This window comes from Narcine bancroftii, chromosome 10 (genome assembly GCF_036971445.1).
Source record: "Narcine bancroftii isolate sNarBan1 chromosome 10, sNarBan1.hap1, whole genome shotgun sequence".
Taxonomy (NCBI): Eukaryota; Metazoa; Chordata; class Chondrichthyes; order Torpediniformes; family Narcinidae; genus Narcine; species Narcine bancroftii.
In genome coordinates this window covers 2,911,806-2,929,722 of record NC_091478.1, presented here as the reverse complement: position 1 = coordinate 2,929,722, position 17,917 = coordinate 2,911,806, and the positions used below count along the sequence as shown (strand labels likewise).

Genomic DNA, 17,917 nt, shown 5'->3' with positions numbered 1-17,917 from the left:
AAAAAATAATTTGGTCAACCTTAGGGTGAAGAATTGAATCCTGGGTTGTTTATTAAGATTTGTTCTTCTTATTTCCTTTTACTTGCAGTGGAATGTCTTAAACTCTTTTTCAGCGTTAGTTATCTGTCTTTTAATAATCATTATTCAGTTTGTTACTGGATTTATAAATCTTCACAATATTAAACCTGCTTTAGTGTGATTTTGATGCACTACAAAAAAAATGACAAACTGAACCTAATGAATATATTTTATTTCCACCTGTGTTTAGATGAACCCAGTGATTTATAGAATGAAAGCACAGTAAAACTGTACTGGGCTCGGTGCATGGTGGATTTATATCTGAACTAATAATTGAAGTCATGGCTTGTTAATATAGTGGCACAAAACCACTGGCATCAAACACTGTTTTAGTCTAATTTCATATGGCAAATACGATCAGAAGTCCAGGGTTAATAGTTTCATGTTCAATCATATCTTGCAAGAGTCAAGGTGAAAAGTTGAGAGTGCTGTAGTGAATCTGGGTCTAGATTGGTAATGTAGAAACAGCCGAGCTCTTCATAGGGTGCAGACCAAATACTGCATTATCGGGCAGCACATTTGTTGGAAACAAAAAAGACACACTACACCATGCCCCTAAAAATAATTCTTCTTGTAAAGGAAGGTGGTTCTGTTCTGGATGGTGAAACGTGAGAGGAGGAACAGTGATTGAGCTACTAAATCTGGAGCGGTTCAGTCACTTGGATTTTTTCGCGCTGATGGTATCTGACAAACTGGCACGAAGAACAAAGGACTGATGATTAACTGTGTGACATGTAGATTGTGCATGTTAATCACATACTAACTTGTTCATCATCAAGTGAGAGTTCAGCTAAGTATTGACTATTGGTCTCGTTTGCTTCTCTCTCTCTCTCTGACTGTAAGAGGCGCTTCAGGCAATTTCTGCCAATGGCAAATCTGCTTGCCTTAGGCAGATGAAAACAAATTTTGTGTAATTATTACATGGTCTTTATTACATAACAATAAATTGAACCTTGAATCTTGGTCTTGGATTTCCACTGTGCTCCCTGCTAACCAGCAAAATGGAAAACAAAGAAACAATCGTTTTTCAAAGAAAAATCTGAATGCAATTGCAAAAGACGAATTGTTAATTGAAACCCACTGTGGAATATCTGGTGCCACGCACAAAGTGCTGAGGAACTCGGTACAGTACCTGGAATCCTTGTCAGGGCCAAGGGAATATCTGAGGGCTGACAATGCTGTCGTGTTTCATATGATTTCAGCATTACCATATATAGGACGATCCTCAAAATTGGAAAAAACCCACCTTAAAATTGGAGTTGTTTTATACGCCGTCTAAAATCCAAACCCTTGACAGCAAAGACTCAACACTGTTGCCATCTTCCTGCTGGCTCCAACACAATCTTGCACATATCCTGTTAGGTATCAACAGTCTCAGCACTCGCCCATGGGGTCCATCACCCAGTCTGACTGCCATTGGCTCTGTAAAGACTTTAAACAGTCTGTTACAGGACAAGCGAACCAGCTCCCAAAATAGTGGATGCACTGCTACAAGCGTGGGAAAACAGCCTGCACACGGGATGGGTTTTTGATGGACCCGATGACATCACTTGCAGCCAAAGCGACGGGAGCGGGAGTGTGTAAAAACACAGAGTAAAGGCCTAAATAAATCAGACTTGCAATCGGCTCTACAACATGTACATCGCTTCCTTTCAGTGAGTAACACTTTGCTACAATATGTTAATGAAATTAAAACCTTTATGGGGTGATTTGGCATTAAAATATTGTGATTCACTTTTAACAGCATCCACTGGTCAGCATTAAGTGGCAGATTTGGGGACGTCTTATACAGAAAGTATTGGTCAAAGCCTAACTTTCAAAAGTTGGAAATTCCAGGATCGTCCTGGACAGGAGCCATCCTATATGTTGGCACATTCAGTGAACTGTTTCACAGTTCCAGTCTGGGAAATAAGAACAAGAATCTAGAATTATTCAGACTAATAGGAAGCTTTTCTAGAGAGAGAAACAGAGTTGACCTGCAATGTTTCTGACGTCAAATACGCTGCATGAAGGGCTGAGTATTTCCATTTTTTTTACTTTCAGTTCAGTTTTACAGCATCTGCTATTTCTGATGGACATTCAGTTAAAATTTCTAGCTCAACTTTGTAGGAAAGAAAGAAGTCATCAGTTATGATCTTTCACGCCAAGTTATGTAATTCTTTTTTGTAATAATAAGAATTTTTTAAGCTTTATAGAGCACATTTATTTGTAATGTATTGCAGTCCCTCTGTAACTCCCGATGTTATTGTGGAATTTTTTAATTTGATTTTGATATGAAGACCTGGAAACCATTTGAAAGCCCTTGGTTTAATCCAAAAATTAATGTAATATAAATTGCAAATGTGGTTTTAATATAATTTTCTAAAATTACTTTATTTTTGAAATTCATCTTTTTCGTGAAAGTGAACAATTTGCATTTCGCATGTGTGTTCTAATAACTTTTGAGCTGTAAATCAGCCCTTGCTGCTGTGAAGTAGTGTGAATAGGTGGATTAGTGCTTACTCATTCAACAAGGCATAGTAACAAATCTGCAATTACTGGCTCATTGGATGGTCCTGTTGCCTTAGAATCAAAATGCTGTAGATTTAAAACAGACTTCCAGTCAGATGAGCTACAGCTGAGGTACGAGCCAATATTTATCCCTCAGTGAACATTATTATTATGTTGACCTTTTTATCTGCAAATTGACTGCACAGTGTTCTGGATTGTCATTAAAGAGGCCATATATATGTAGGAATGCAAATTTTTTGAAGCTACAGTATACATGATATGTTTTTGAAAAGGAAATATCCTGGGTTACATATCAATGATGAAGCAACGGCTCCTGGAGCAGTTTCAGTGAAACCTAACCCTCAGCAATAATGCAGTGTCTATGTGGTGAACTTCCCTTTCCTGCCATGACTTCAGGTCATACCAATTCGAAGGGAACTCTCCTATTGGGATGACATCAATGACTAGGCAAAGCAGTTTCAAAGACACAATGCTGAAGGAAAAAAAGTGTAATTTTTAATGAAGGTTTTAAATGATTCGTAAAATTCTAAATTGTATTACATATACAAGATTATTATAGAAACTACAATATGATTAATATTTTAAAACACCAAAAATACAACAGATTAATTTTAAAATCTATTGTGTTTTAAATATTTATCTATCAATTACAGATAGCGAAACAGTTTTTATGGCTTGATGTACTTTCAATCAGTCAAGTTTCATGCATCACCACCTAATATTTCTAAGGTATTTTACGTGGAGATAAATACCTGAATTCTTGTTAAGTAACTGAATAATAAAGTTACATTACAGATGGCCTCTTTGGAGAAGGTGCAGAGGAGATTTAGCAGGGTGCTCTCTGGACATGAGAACATGCTTTATGAGGAAAGGCTGAGCAAGCTGTGGCTCTTCTCTTTGGAGCATTGGAGGATGAGAGGCAACTTTATAGAGGTGTGCAAGATTATGAGAGGCATTGATAGGGTGGACAGCCAGTGTCTTTCTTCTAGGGCGGCAGTGACCTATACCAGAGAGCACCTGTTTAGGGTAAGTTTAGAGGAGGCGTCACATTTTTTTGCATGGGAAGTGGTGGGTGCCTGGGGTTGTGGTAGGGGGCCACAACAATGAGGACATTTAAATAACACTCTTAGATATTCACATGGATGGAAGAAAACTGGAGGCTTATGGCTGGCTGTGAGGGAGGAAAGGGTTGATTGATGTGGAGTAGGTTTATTTAGGACAATACAACATCTTGGGCTGAAGGGCCCATAAAGTGCAAAGTTGTTCTATGCCACAGAACTTTGCAACCAGTAAGAAGCAGAAAAAGCTCTCACAGCAACTTCTATATTTCGGGAATGAATTGCTTGTCGTCGTTCTCTAAAATCTGCTGCCTGTTATACAGTAAAATTATGGCAAACAGTTTACCATCATTCCAATTGCAAAGGCAAAACTTATGCAATTAAAATATTCCCACCTGACTCATTCATGGAGAAACATATTTATAGAGGTCGAGTTGAATTAAACATTTTAAAAAATACAGCTGCAGGAGAAGGAAAATTATTTCTGTTTGTGAGGAGAAAATCACAAGAAAGCAGCTGGTGGCTCAGCCTTTGAGTCTCCTATATGGCCAATCAGGATCATGGCTGATCTGTCTCAGACCATTTTCAAGCACCAGTGCCATATCCCTTGATTCCTGTATTACTCAGAAATTTATCAGTGTAATTGGTGACCCTCCACACCCCTCTGGTATAAGGAATTCTAAACATTCATCGGTGAGAAATTGTTAATTCTGAACACAACCACATATTCTCCTCCGACAGGGAAAAAAAATTCTCCTTGCAACTGTCAGTGAGATCTCGTCTGGGGAATATAGTTCCAGTCTCATCCATCTCCCCTCATGAGGCAAGTCAGCCATTCCTAGAATCAGTCCAGAGAATTCTGGCTCCACTCCCTCTGTAGTAAATATATCTTGTGCGAGGAAAACAAAACTGTGTATAACATTGCCAATTCCATTTTGCCAAGGTCCTATTCAATTGTAATAACACTTCCTTCTGTGATTCTCATGATCAAGGGTAACATATCACTTGCCCTCCTGATTACTGGCTGACAGGTGTACAGTCACACCTAACTCCCACCACTTGATTAATTTCAAAATCCATTGTGTTTTTAAAAAATTATCAATTACAGATAGCGAAACAGTTTTTATGGCTGAATGTACTTTTAATCACAGTCAAATTTCATGCAGCCCCACCTAATATTTCTAAGATTTTATGTGGAGATAAATGGCTGAATTCTTGTTAAGTAACTGAATAATGGAATATTATTGTTTTGCTCACTGAACTGCATGATCTTTCCATATTTGCTTCTATCTGCCTATATTCTTGCCCAATCATTCAGTGCCCAAATCTTCCTAAAGCCCATTTAATTCTTCCTTTTCACAATTTCTATGTAATTTATTATCATCACCAAATATGACATTAGTTCACATTATGGTCACAGGTTGTTAATACCTGGGTTCCAAGCACCGATGCCTGTCATCTCCCTATGAGACACAGCTTGAAGAATAATCAGTTACCATCCTTTCTGCACAATGACCATTTTTTCTCTCCATTTTCACATTTCTTCCAATTCCAGTTTCCTTAACCTTATAGACAATAGACCGTAGGTGCTGGAGTAGGCCAATTGGCCCGACGAGCCAGTACCGCCATTTATCAGATCACAGCTGATCTTTTTCTTTCAATAACCAATCCCAGCCTTATCCCCGTAACGCTTAACTCCCCTGCCCACAAGAGCCTTATCCAATTCTCTCTTAAATCTATTCATTGAATCTGCCCCCACTACCCTCTGTGGCAATGCATTCCACAGATCCACAACTCTCTGGGTAAAAAAAAATTCTTCTCATTTCTGTCTTAAATGGCCTTCCCTATATTCTTAAAATATCCCCTCTAGTCCTAGTCTCTCCCATCATTGGGAACATGTACTCTGATTTCACCCTGTCAAGCCCTTTGATAATCCTAAATATCTGAATCATGCCTCCCCTCATCCTTCTAAACTCCATTGCATATAATCTCAGTCTTTCTAACGTATTCACGTATGACAATCCTGCCATCCCAGGAACTAACCTTGTAAATCTGCGCTGCACTCCCTCTATAGCAAGTATGTTCTTTCTTAAATATGGGGACCAGAACTGGATGCAATACTCCAGCTGAGGTCTCACCAGGGCCCTGTACAACTGCAGGAGGGCTTCTCTACTCCTATACTCCATTCCCCTCTTTATGAAAGCCAACATACCGTTCGCCTTCTTCACCGCTTGCTAAACCTGCATGCTAGTTTTCAATGACTGGTGAACAAGTACGCCCAGATCCCTTTGCATTACTCCACTCCCGAGCTCAACTCCATTTAAATAATATTCTACTCTTTTGTTTCTGTCTCCAAAATGGACAACCTCGCATTTACTCACATTAAACTTCATCTGCCATCTTTCCGCCCACTCCCCTAAACTGACCAAGTCCCCCTGCAATTTCCTTGTTGAGCTTCTGAAAATCCAAATGAACCACATCCACTAGTTCCCCGTTATCTACAGTATGGTACTAGACAAATACTTAAAGAACTCCCAAATATTGAGCTCAGCCAAGTATTATTTTCCTTTCCTTATATTAAATCTGCCCAATCCCATTGTTCTTTACAAGGTGTTCAGTTGGTACATTATAATATTCATTTTTTCCATATTTTATGATTGTGGGAAAGAAGCATACAAATGTAAATTGGATAAAGGAATACACGTATACAGCTCTTGGCATAATTATGGAAATATAGGAGCAGTAGTGGACTCTGTAGTCCCTTCAACATGTTTTGCAATTCAATAGCATTATGCCTGAACCCTTCAAGTCATCTTCTTTTTCTTTCCTAATTCTCTTGATTTCTTGAATTGTAAAATCTATTAATTTGAGATTTGAAACCTTTTAAAGAGAAAATATCAAAGATTACCAATTCACTCAATGAAGAAATTTCTCTTTGTCACAGTCCTAAATCTTTTACTCCTTGCACTGAGAATATGTTGTAAGCTGGCTTCGAAATTGGCTGTGTGAGAGAAGACAGAGAGTGGTAGTGGATGGTTGTTCCTCCGACTGGAGGCCTATGATTAGTGGGATCTCTATCAATGATCTGGATGTTAATGTGGTAAATTAGATCAATAAGTTTGCTGATGACACAAAGATAGGAGGCGTTGTGGACAGTGAAAAAAATTTTCAAAGCTGGCAGAGGGATCTGGACCAACTGGGAGAATGGACCAAAAAATGGCAGATGGAGTTTAATGCAGACAAGTGTGAGGTGATGTGTTTTGGAAGGACGAACCAAGGCAGGACATACACAGTAAATGTTAGGGCACTGAGGAGTGCGGAGGAGCAGAGAGATCTTGGAATATAGAAACATTGTTCCCTGAAGGTGGTATCGCAGGTGGACAGGGTTGTAAGAAAGGTTTTGGCATCTTAGCCTGCATAAATCAATGTATTGTATATAGGAGTTGAGGTGTTATGTTGAAGTTGTTTAAGATATTGGTGAGGCCAAATTTAGAATATTGTCTGCAGTTCTGGGCACCTAACTACAGGAAGGATATCAATAAGATTGAAAGAGTGCAGAGAAGATTTACTTGGATGTTGCTGGGTCTTCAGGAGTTGAATTACAAGGAAAGATTAAACAGGTTAAGACTTTATTCCTTGGAGTGAAGAAGAATGAGGGAAAATTTGATAGCAGTTTACAAAATTATGAGAGGTATAGACAGAGTGGATGCGAGTGGTTTTTCCACTCAGGATGGGGGAGATAAATATGAGAGGTCATAGATTTAATTTGAAAAGGGAAAAGGTTTAGGGGGAACATTAGGGGAAAGTTCTTCACTCAGAGAGTGGTGGAAGTGTGGAACGAGCTGCCATCTGATGTGGTGAATGTGGGCTCGAACTTGTGTTTTAAGAATAATTTGGATAGATGCATGGATGGGAGAGGTCTGGAGGGTTATGGAATGGGAACAGGTCAGTAGAACTAGCAAAATGATGGTGGGCACAGACAAGAAGGGCTGAATGGCCTGTTTTCTATCCTGTCATGTTCTATGGTTTTATGTCATTGGCTATGGACTCTTCTGCAAGGTAAAGAGACTTTCATTATCCATTCTGCTATGCCTTCACCAGATCTTGTGGCTTTCAAGCAGTGATTATTCAAGATCTAGAAATCAATTGCCTGCAAAATTGGTGAACGCAAATTCAATCGTACATTTCAAAGGGAAATTAGTCATATAGGAAACAATGCAGCTCTGTGGGGAAGGAGCTGAGGAAAAGTACTGCAAGGTTGCTCTTCCAAAGAGCTGAAGTGAGTTGGAGGAGCCAAATTGCCTCTTCTTCTGTTATCAATTCTAAACTATTAAATATGATAAAGATTGGATGTAAGAGGCTGTTACATGAAATGATTATTGGAGCATAAATATATGGGCAGTGATTTAATTTATTCCATTTTCAGATTTTCATTTCCTCAAAGTCAACACACACAATTGTTTTTAGTGCTTTGGGAAACATGCCAGTACTTTTTTACTTGGAGTCTTCAAAAACTTCAATATGTTATAATTGGCTAAGTGGATCCTTAGATCTGACTTAATAAACTAATGGTTTGTTTCAGAAGCATTATGCATTTAAAAAATGACGCTGTTCTATTATTTTTATGATATTTAGTGAATTCTTCAAAGGCCTTCCTCATTTTTCCAGGTTAAGCACTGCTAATATTTGGAGTAAATTACAATGGGACAATTAACAATGAACTAATATTGGAAATACTTTATGCCCATATGATGATTGGCTGGACAACATGCTAGTCTTCTGTTGCAATGAAACCAGTTGCAAGTGTCAGAAACAAAATACTGCAACTCATCAGCTAACCCACCACTCACAACATACGAATATGAAACAATAAGAGCAGGAGTGGGCCTCCTAGCTCCTCATGTCTGCCTTGCCATTCAACATGATCATAATTGATCTGTCCTAGGCCTCAGCTCCTCTTCTGCACCATTTCCACACAACTCTCAGTTCCCCAGTCTTCAAAATTTTATATCCATTTTCTTTAAATACCATGTAGCCTCTGTGATTCTTTGGAGTAGATAATTTCACAGATTTACCACCTTTAACGAGAAAGAGATTCCTACAAACCTCATACAATATAAATTATTATCCCTTTATCACCATTTTTCCTTGTTCAAGACTCTCCTAGTAATGGAAGAATCTCTAAAGCTACCATGTCAATTTCCTTAGGATCTTGTATGTTTCAATAAGATTCTTCCTCATTCTTCTATACTCCAAAGAAAACAGATCTTTCTTTTGTAGCTCTTCACAAAAGGACAACAGTCTCAACTCAGGAATCTCTTCTGAACTGCTTCTAATAGAGTATGTCCAGCCTCATCAGTACTCTGTACAATTGTAAATATATTCTCTATTTATAACCTCCAACCACTTGTAGCCAATATTGCTTTCTCAATTACTTGCTGCAATTCATCTCTGTTAACCTATTGCACATATCACACAACCCCCAAAATGCAATTGTCTTTCACTAAAAATGAATCAAAAAATCTTATCCAGTTATCTGAATAGAATGCTGATGAGGAAGGATGGTATATAAGTTGTGAATGAAAGTGGGAGAAAGAAAGACATTGTGTGCTATCAGAAATAGGTGGCTTTCACTGTTGGGGAATGCCAGACAGGGTGAGATGATTTTCTCTAGGAAGGGATTGACTGGGTAATGACCTCTTTAGAGTGTAAGGTTCTGAAAAGGGTTCAGAAGGAATAGTCACAGAGTAAATTTCATCTTGATGTGGAGATGAGGATCGCGGCTATACATATAAATTGGGCATTAATACATCTAAGAATGGATGCAGGAGAAACTTTTTTAAGCCCAGATACTGGTAAGAATGTGGAATTTGCCACACAAGAGAATAGGTGAACCAATTTAACATTGATGAATTGATGGAAAAGTTGTTGAATGAGGTTAAAAATATTAGAGAATATATTAATTAAATTGAATCAATTGAATTGTTCATTGTCACATGTACTGAGATGCAGTGAAATACTTTGTTTCGCCTGCTGTCCAGCCCTGGGTCTATACTTGTTGGAATTCAGAAGAATGAGAGGGGATCTTGTAGAAACAGAATATTGTGAAAGGGGTGGGTAGGACAGAGGCTTTGGTGAGTCCAGTGTTAGGGGATCTAGCCTCCAGATTTGGGAGTAGATTTAGGATGGAGATGAGGAGGAACTGCTTTTCCAAGAATTATATTTTTTTTAAATTCTGACATTCAGCACGGTAACAGGCCATTTTGGCCCACGAGCCTATGCTACCCAATTAACCTTCAATTAACCTACACCCCCGGTACATTTTTGGATGGTGGGAGGAAACCAGAAAGCCCAGGAAAAACCCATGCAGACAAGGAGAGAATATGCAAGCTCCTTACAGGCTATGTGGGATACGAACCCTGGTCCCGTTCACTGGCACTGGAAAGACGTTGCACTAACTGCTAACCGTGACACCCAATTCTCCATCCAAGGAAGCAGGAGTGATTACTTTGTTGAGACGCAATGGGATAAATTTTTACATAGTAGAGGAATTAAGGATTATGGGGAAAAGGCAGGTCGTTGGAGCTAAGTCAACAGTTAGATCAGCCGTGGTCTTATTGAATGGGTGAGCAGGCTCAACTGGCCAGATAGCTTTCTCCTGCTCCTTTGTGGCCTGTTTCTGCACTTAATGTATTTTGTTGAATGGATATTGTCGGGTCTTGTCAGGTGTGAATAGCAGCTTAAATCTGGAGGGCTGAAATACATGGGTTCACAGCTGAAATGAATTAAACATTAAATGTTGGTGGCTTCTATTGGCAAGAATTGTGGATGAACATGTGACACATTTTTCTCTCTCTGCTCATCAAATAATGTATTAACCTATTTGAAATAGTTATTGAGGAATGTAATTGAAATGCTGTTATCACTAACAATAACTTGTTACCTTGGAACAGTTGGGCACCTGACATTCATCATCCTGTTCTGTCATTAAAACCATAGAGTAATAGGACTTGTTAGCAGTTGACATTTATACATGTAACCTCAACTAAATTCTGTGGGGCAGCCACTTTTCATAAAGGAGTTGATTATCTGCTAGGGAAGGACTTGTGGTTTAAAGGGTTTCCTTGCCAGTAGCATTGTTTTGCTCAGTCTCACATTTAGGTCAGTGGTTCTCAACCTTTTTCTTTCCACTCACATACCTCTTTAAGTATTTCCCTATGCCATCAGTGCTCTGGGATGCTTAAGGTGGTATGTGGGTGGAAAGAAAAAAGTTTGAAAACCACTGTTTAGATCGTACCTAATTGATTTGTTATGTTCCCGGTTTCATAACTCCAAAGGAAATGGGCCAATGACAATTTTTCTCAAGCAAAAGATTTCAGTAACAACTGGGTCTAGAGCAGTGATTCTCAACCTTCCCTTCCCACTCACATCCCACCTTAAGTAACCCCTTACTAATTACAGAGCACCGATGGCATAGGGATTACTTAAAGTGGTATGTGAGTGGGAAGAAAAAGGTTGAGAACCACTGACTTAGGATCTTTATTGAATCCAATGTTTGGTTGGCTCCATTTCTGTTGACTTTAGCAGAGCCCTCTTTGAGAAAGATTTATTTGAGACTAAGGAAGCAGAACTTGGGATGCCAGCAGTAGAGGGGCAGAATGTACTGACCAGTGGCTTCAACCAGTGTCATTGCCTCATGATTTTAAATAGTCTCAGACAGAAATGATCTGCCCCTTAATCTCAGGAAACTCTCAGGAAGGTGCAAGGACCAAGTTAAATAACAATTCTTGTTCCCATTCACTCCAGCAGTTTATATCCAATTTAACTAATAAAATTGCTATGATAGCTTTGTTCTTTTTCTTTTTAAATTAACATAAAAACAAAAAGGGTACAATTCAATAAGATAATATGGACAGTGACATAAACTAATTAAGACATTCAGTTTAACACTAACATACATAAATTGTAAATCATGTCCATAATTCATATTCTAAATAGTATATACCTTTTTTTTAGAAAAAAAAACTCTAATAATGCAAAAGAGAAAGGAAAGAAGAATAAAGGAGAAAATCTCAAAGCCCTTACTTAACACGTTGCCAGATGCTATTGGTATTAAAAGAAAAACTAAGGTAAAAAAATTAATGTAAAGAACATGGAAAAGGTGCAAGTCAGACAATTTATTTCCATTGGAGTAAAATAGCATTGTTAAAGGCATACGTATATTTGCTCTTCAGATAAGTTGAACAACATGCCTGATGAAAGTAAGTTTAGTCAGCCCACTAGTTGCTTCCTGCTGTTTATCCAGTAATCTCCTATAGCAGGTCTTCAAATGCGAACCCGTCATCAGTTCCCATCTGAGGACAGGAGCCTGATCCTACCTCCAAACATTAATACCCTCTGAGACCAAAATGAAGACTGGGATGGGAGAGAAAGGGAGAGGTCTGAGCCAGACTAATGGATAGATTCTGCCCCTCTACTGCTGGCATCCCAAGTTCTGCTCCCTTAGTCTCAAATAAATCTTTCTCAAAGAGGGCACTGCTAAAGTCAACAGAAATGGAGCCAACCAAACATTGGATTCAATAAAGATACTAAGTCAGTGGTTCTCAACCTTTTTCTTTCCACTCACATACCACTTTAAGTAATCCCTATGCATTAGACTTAATCAGTCAGCCCAGGCCAGTGATCTGCTCCTCAGGCAGAGCAGGAACGTTGTCTCACCTAAGTACTTCAGGACTGAAAAGTCTCCCCTCAAAAATGTACTTGGCTGTTCTGACCATGAGATTGCATCACTCAATGTTGTGTAATCCACGATGAAGAACAATAGCAGAGAAAAATGGCACATGGTTTGGCTGCCATTGTTTCAGTACGTGGTCAACCTTTTGGATATTTAACTTGATTACCAAAATTAAATTGCCCCAGGGTAACTGAAAGAATTGAAACTACTTTTGACTGTATCTGTCATTCTCCACTGTATTCACTAACCTTCCTGTGACCTTTATTGCTCGTTTGCATTGCTCCTCGTGACTTTTATTCAGGATTCTGTGTGTTTGGAGGGTCACAGAGACTTTCATTTCCTATGGAATGTATGTAAATTTCCCCTTTGTTTGCACATTCTTTAATGAAAGTGCTTTATAAAATTTTGTGACATTTCTGACAAAACCCACTCTTTTTCACAGCTTCAAGTTACATTTGAAAAATCTTTAATGGCAAATACCAGTTTACTTGAATCATATGGAGTAGGAAAAGTTGGAAGAATAAACTCTTCTCATCAGTGATAAATTTATGTGTTGACCCCAAGAACATCTCTTCTCAGCAGGCCTGAAGAATCATCACCTCATTCAGTCTGACGGAGCTTATTTTTAAAATCTTTTCACTGATGTCAGCCTGGGATGAATTGGCCAGGGGAAGCATGTTTATAGACTGTGTGAAGAACTTTGTCTTTGTGTGGGAATGTTGGTGACACTGTTATGGTTTGCATGAATGAACTGTGATGACGCAGCTAATAAGGCATCCTGCTGGGTGTCATGGCAGGCAGCTTTCAGACCTCCCACCTAAACTCATTCAACTCCAGCCACTGTGGATAATTTTCAATTCCCAATTCTTCCTCGACAAAAAGCAAAGTCAACTTTCACAGGGAATGCGAGATAAGTACTTTAGGAAATAATCTTGTAAACAAAATGTTACCTTCTGACCTGCAGCTGATACCTCGACTTAGAACAATTGAATGATACAGGTTATCGTATTAGGCATGGCAATTAACTGAAAAGGCAACTGATCATCCTTACAGAATGCTTGCAAAATGTTATAGCAAATCAGAGAATTCTGGCCTCTGTCATTTTACTGCTGCGGTGTCTGACATGGCTACTTTTGTGTCTTTTTGTCCTGTTTTTGGCTTTTCAGAAGCTTATGGATTGTTGGCAGCACTGAATTGAGAGGAAACGTAAGACTCTAAGCTCTTCCATTATTCCAGTAGCACTGTCTGCCCTTTGACAGATGATTCAGGAGGGAAGGGATAAACCAAAGTCTGAATGGAGTTTGGTGTATCCCCTTTCAGGAAGGCCAACCCCAAATTTCAAACTGTTTCTTTCTGCAAGAAGCAGAATATCTACCTATTTTGAAATGTTTTAATTTCAATATAACAATCAAATTGTGTTTGTTGATTTATCACTGAGGTGTATAACGTCACGTCTCCAGAATGGAGGACCATCGCCTTCCCAAGATCGTATTATATGGCGAGCTCTCCACTGGCCACCGTGACAGAGGTGCACCAAAGAAAAGGTACAAGGACTGCCTAAAGAAATCTCTTGGTGCCTGCCACATTGACCACCGCCAGTGGGCTGATAACGCCTCAAACCGTGCATCTTGGCGCCTCACAGTTTGGCGGGCAGCAGCCTCCTTTGAAGAAGACCGCAGAGCCCACCTCACTGACAAAAGGCAAAGGAGGAAAAACCCAACACCCAACCCCAACCAACCAATTTTCCCTTGCAACCGCTGCAATCGTGTCTGCCTGTCCCGCATCGGACTGGTCAGCCACAAACGAGCCTGCAGCTGACGTGGACTTTTTACCCCCTCCATAAATCTTCGTCCGCGAAGCCAAGCCAAAGAAAAAAAAAAGGTATAACTACTTCCATACCTATACAGGGAGCATTTTCATCAAACTCTTTCCATCAAACTCACCCAATCTTTCCTCCCACATTCAGAATAAAAACTTTGAGTCAAAGTCTCAAAATAAAACTCAAAATTCCTGCTGCAAATACCTTTTTGAGTTTTAAAATTGCGGGAGGTTGGGTGTCTTTGTGTCAGCTTGCATTAAAGCCTGGGTAAAGAAGCAGACTCACTATGAAGGCTTGACACCAAACCAGCGCTGGCCTCTACATTTCAAGTTAATTCAGTGCCACTGAAAAGGCCAATTGGGACCCAATATTGCAGATTCAATGGCTGCAGATTTGGACATGAAAAAAACAATGTACCTGAAAGAACTGAAAGGACACGAAGTTACTGAGGGGGCATGTGCAAACAATATGGGGAGCATGGTAAGTGTACCGCTAAAAGTGAGGAACATCGTTCGAAATATTAGATCTTGTCAATTTCCTCACTTCATCCCCTCAGTTTGAAATACAGTAGAGCAAAGAATAAAAGCAAGAATCAATACCACAATCAAAATAAAATAGACACGGTACTGGGAAAAACTGAGGAACTATCTGAAAGCAAAAAAATCTTTTGATTACTGTAAATCAGTGGTTCTGTTAACACATTGGAAGCCAAGATATGATCATTAAGAAACAAGCTGCGATCCTGAACAATGTCACAGATGTCTTGATGATGACTTAGCCAGGCTGTTTACTATGTGGGTGTTATATGTTTCTCCATCTTCTTCCTCTCAAACTCATGACAAAAATTGATGAAGTCATTGCCCATTTTGGCATTATTTTTGTTTTTGCTCTTTTACTACCTTATTATGTTATGTAATGGTAAATAGATCCTCCACCCTGACACCAGAACTTACGCCATAACTTGCCACATTTCACAGCACAATGTCCAGCACTGGCACAGATTTAATTGGCTGTTTTGCATCAGTGCTTGGAATGCTGCAAATTTCCATAGGCGTCCCAGTTCTCATTCTGCCCACTGAACAACTCAAACCCTGCTGGACTACAGATGCAGGAAAACTGGAGCACACACAAAATATTGTCTCTCTTTTGCATTCCATGGATGCTGCCAAACCTGCCAAGTTCCTCCAGAATTTTGTGTGTAGCTCAAACCCAGGTGTAAGTACTACTGTATAGAAATGAATGAGAGGAATCAGCTGCTAGGAACAAAGTACAATAAAACTCCGGGTACCTATGGGGATTGGTAGGTGCCGGATAAGTGAATATTCCAGTTGCTTGAGATTGCATGCTTGGTGAGGTGTGCCAATTCTAAACTTCTGTGTTTTTTAAATCTATTTATTAACTGCAATTTTTTTGCTGATTGCTTAAACTTATTAAACTTAATTTGTTTAAATGTTTTTAAGTGTGGAAACATGATTTTAGTCTTTTAAGTTTTAATGAGAAATACAATACATTTAATTTATGTTTCTATGTGGATTTGATAGCCAATAAGTTTTAGGGGACATTGACTTTTCCAGGAGAGCAGCTATCTGTGCTCGCTGAAACAACCTCTGCATAGCAGTAACCCAGGCTGTGAGCTCAGGTTTAGTGGAAGACTGTGTCTAGTCCACCCATGCAGGGAACAAGGACAGGTGCCTGGAGTCTCAGGGCAGCAGAGGATCTGCCCCAATATTATCTGGTTATTTGATGTTATTTAATCCAAAGTTCATATTTAAGAGAAAACTTATAGGTTCTGAATTTTAGGCTTGTTTTTAACTTTAGACATACAGCACGTAACAGACCATTTCAGCCCATGGGCCGCAGCGCCCAGTGTACACCCCCTGGTTCGTTTCGAATGAACTGGGGGTGTAGAATAATTGGGTGTAAATATGTTGTTTGTGCTTTATCAGTATGTCTCTGATTAAAATTATGTAAAATAAATAAAATGAAATTGAAAACGTGGACAAATGCAAGGTGAATTTCTCTGTCTTGATACTAGGATTACAGACCAACGATATGAGAAGGTGCCGCACTTCCTGTTTGGCGATTTTAACTTCAGATTGGATTCAAAAGGTGTTATAGAGGTAGGTCTTTAAAAGTTTCTCTAAGCTCTATTTCTGTTCCAATAATAATGTCCTTTTTTAACCCTCTAAACATTGTCAGATTTTGGAGTTTTTTTACTCCCATAAAGGTGCTTCAGAAATGCAAGTTGTCCTTGTTTTCATGAGGACAAAATAATTGCTAATATTATTGATACAATATAATTTTAGAGTTTACAAAAGATCAAACAAAATTAGTGGACTTGGTGGGGAAAGGTAAAAAAAACTGTTCCTGCATATTGTTCTGCAGCCAACATCACTGTAATAATTTATAACACCATATGCAGCACTCACCCGGATATATTTAAGTGCTGTCCACCAGCCCTGGAACTAAGTCTGTTACTGGTGATATCGATGTTTATGTTGGGTGGGTGGAGGGGAGGGGGGCAGTTGTATTCCTGGAAATTGCTACATTTTGCAATTTTCCATAATGCGCAGCCACATGCATCAAGAAAGGCGAATTGTAAAAAAGTTAATTTTACATTTGATTATTTTCACATAAATTTTGTGAGAGCAAAGTGTATTCTGTATTTCAAACTTTTCTTTTTTTGAATTCTCCAAAAGCAAATTTGTGTGACCCAGTGGGCCACCTAAATATATATATTAACATTCTAAAATGAAATGTCTTTATTTTTGTTTCACAACAAATGAGAAGTTAGTGGGTTGACTATTGTAGATCATTAATGTTCTGCTTTTTGAAGTACTGAGTAATATCACAGGAAAATTATTCCAATGATCTGGGCGCAGAGCCCAGTGAGATCCATGCAAGAGACCATATCATTTGTTGATCATCTTGATTAATAGGAAAATAAATTAAAGAAGAATAATTAATGGCAAAATAGGGAGATTTTACAAAACAAAATGACTAAAAAAATTACTGGCAAATTAAGGGAAATTACATTTCAAAAGGAGCAAATGAGAGAAGATGTAATGCTGGAAAACATGGCAGCTGAAGGAAGTGTGATGTCTTACTAAATTTTCCATACAGTAAAATAACATCAACTGGAAGATTTTTTTTCCTAGGAAATGGGTGAAATGCATCAAATTGTATTAGTAGCTTACAGGTTCAGTATTCATTAAAACTGTCTGATTAAGTTATTTCACTTTTTATGCAACTGGTAACTAAAGATTCAAGGGTGCACGCCAGCCTCTACTTCCTCAGGAGTTTGCGGAGGTTTGGTGTGACTTTGGAAACCCTGGCAAATTTCTACAGGTGTGTGATGGAAAGTGTTCTGATGGACTGCATCATGGTCTGGTATGAGGACACCAATAGCCCTGCAAAATGTAGTGGATACAGCCCAGGATATCATAGGCACAACCCTCCCCACCATGAAGAACATCTATGGGTAATGCTACTGTCGTAGAGCAGCAGCAATCATCAAGGATCCACACCACCTAGCACACCCTCTATTCTCACTGCTGCCATCAGGAAAGAGGTCTAGGTGCCACAAGACTCGCACCACCAGGTTCAGGACCAGCTGCTGCCTCTCTACCATCAGACTCTCAACAACAACAAACTCAATCAGGGACTCATTTAAGGCCTCTGACTTGCTTTTACTGACCCTATGAGGATGAGTTTCAA

General features: G+C 39.0%; 1 protein-coding gene and 1 long non-coding RNA gene across 7 annotated transcripts in view; one reads left to right on the top strand and one right to left on the bottom strand.

Moving 5' to 3' along the window:
• The window catches only part of LOC138744080 (inositol polyphosphate-5-phosphatase A), a 445,284-nt gene that overhangs the window by 339,556 nt on the left and 87,811 nt on the right, over positions 1 to 17,917 (top strand). For all 6 annotated transcript variants that reach the window (XM_069899594.1, XM_069899596.1, XM_069899597.1 and 3 more), the window contains one exon: positions 16,236 to 16,320. In XM_069899594.1, the coding sequence (XP_069755695.1) occupies positions 16,236 to 16,320 (85 nt within the window). The remainder of the gene's footprint in view (positions 1 to 16,235; positions 16,321 to 17,917) is intronic.
• Positions 1 to 17,917, bottom strand: part of LOC138744083 (uncharacterized) — a 48,714-nt gene that overhangs the window by 25,507 nt on the left and 5,290 nt on the right. The window lies entirely within an intron of this gene.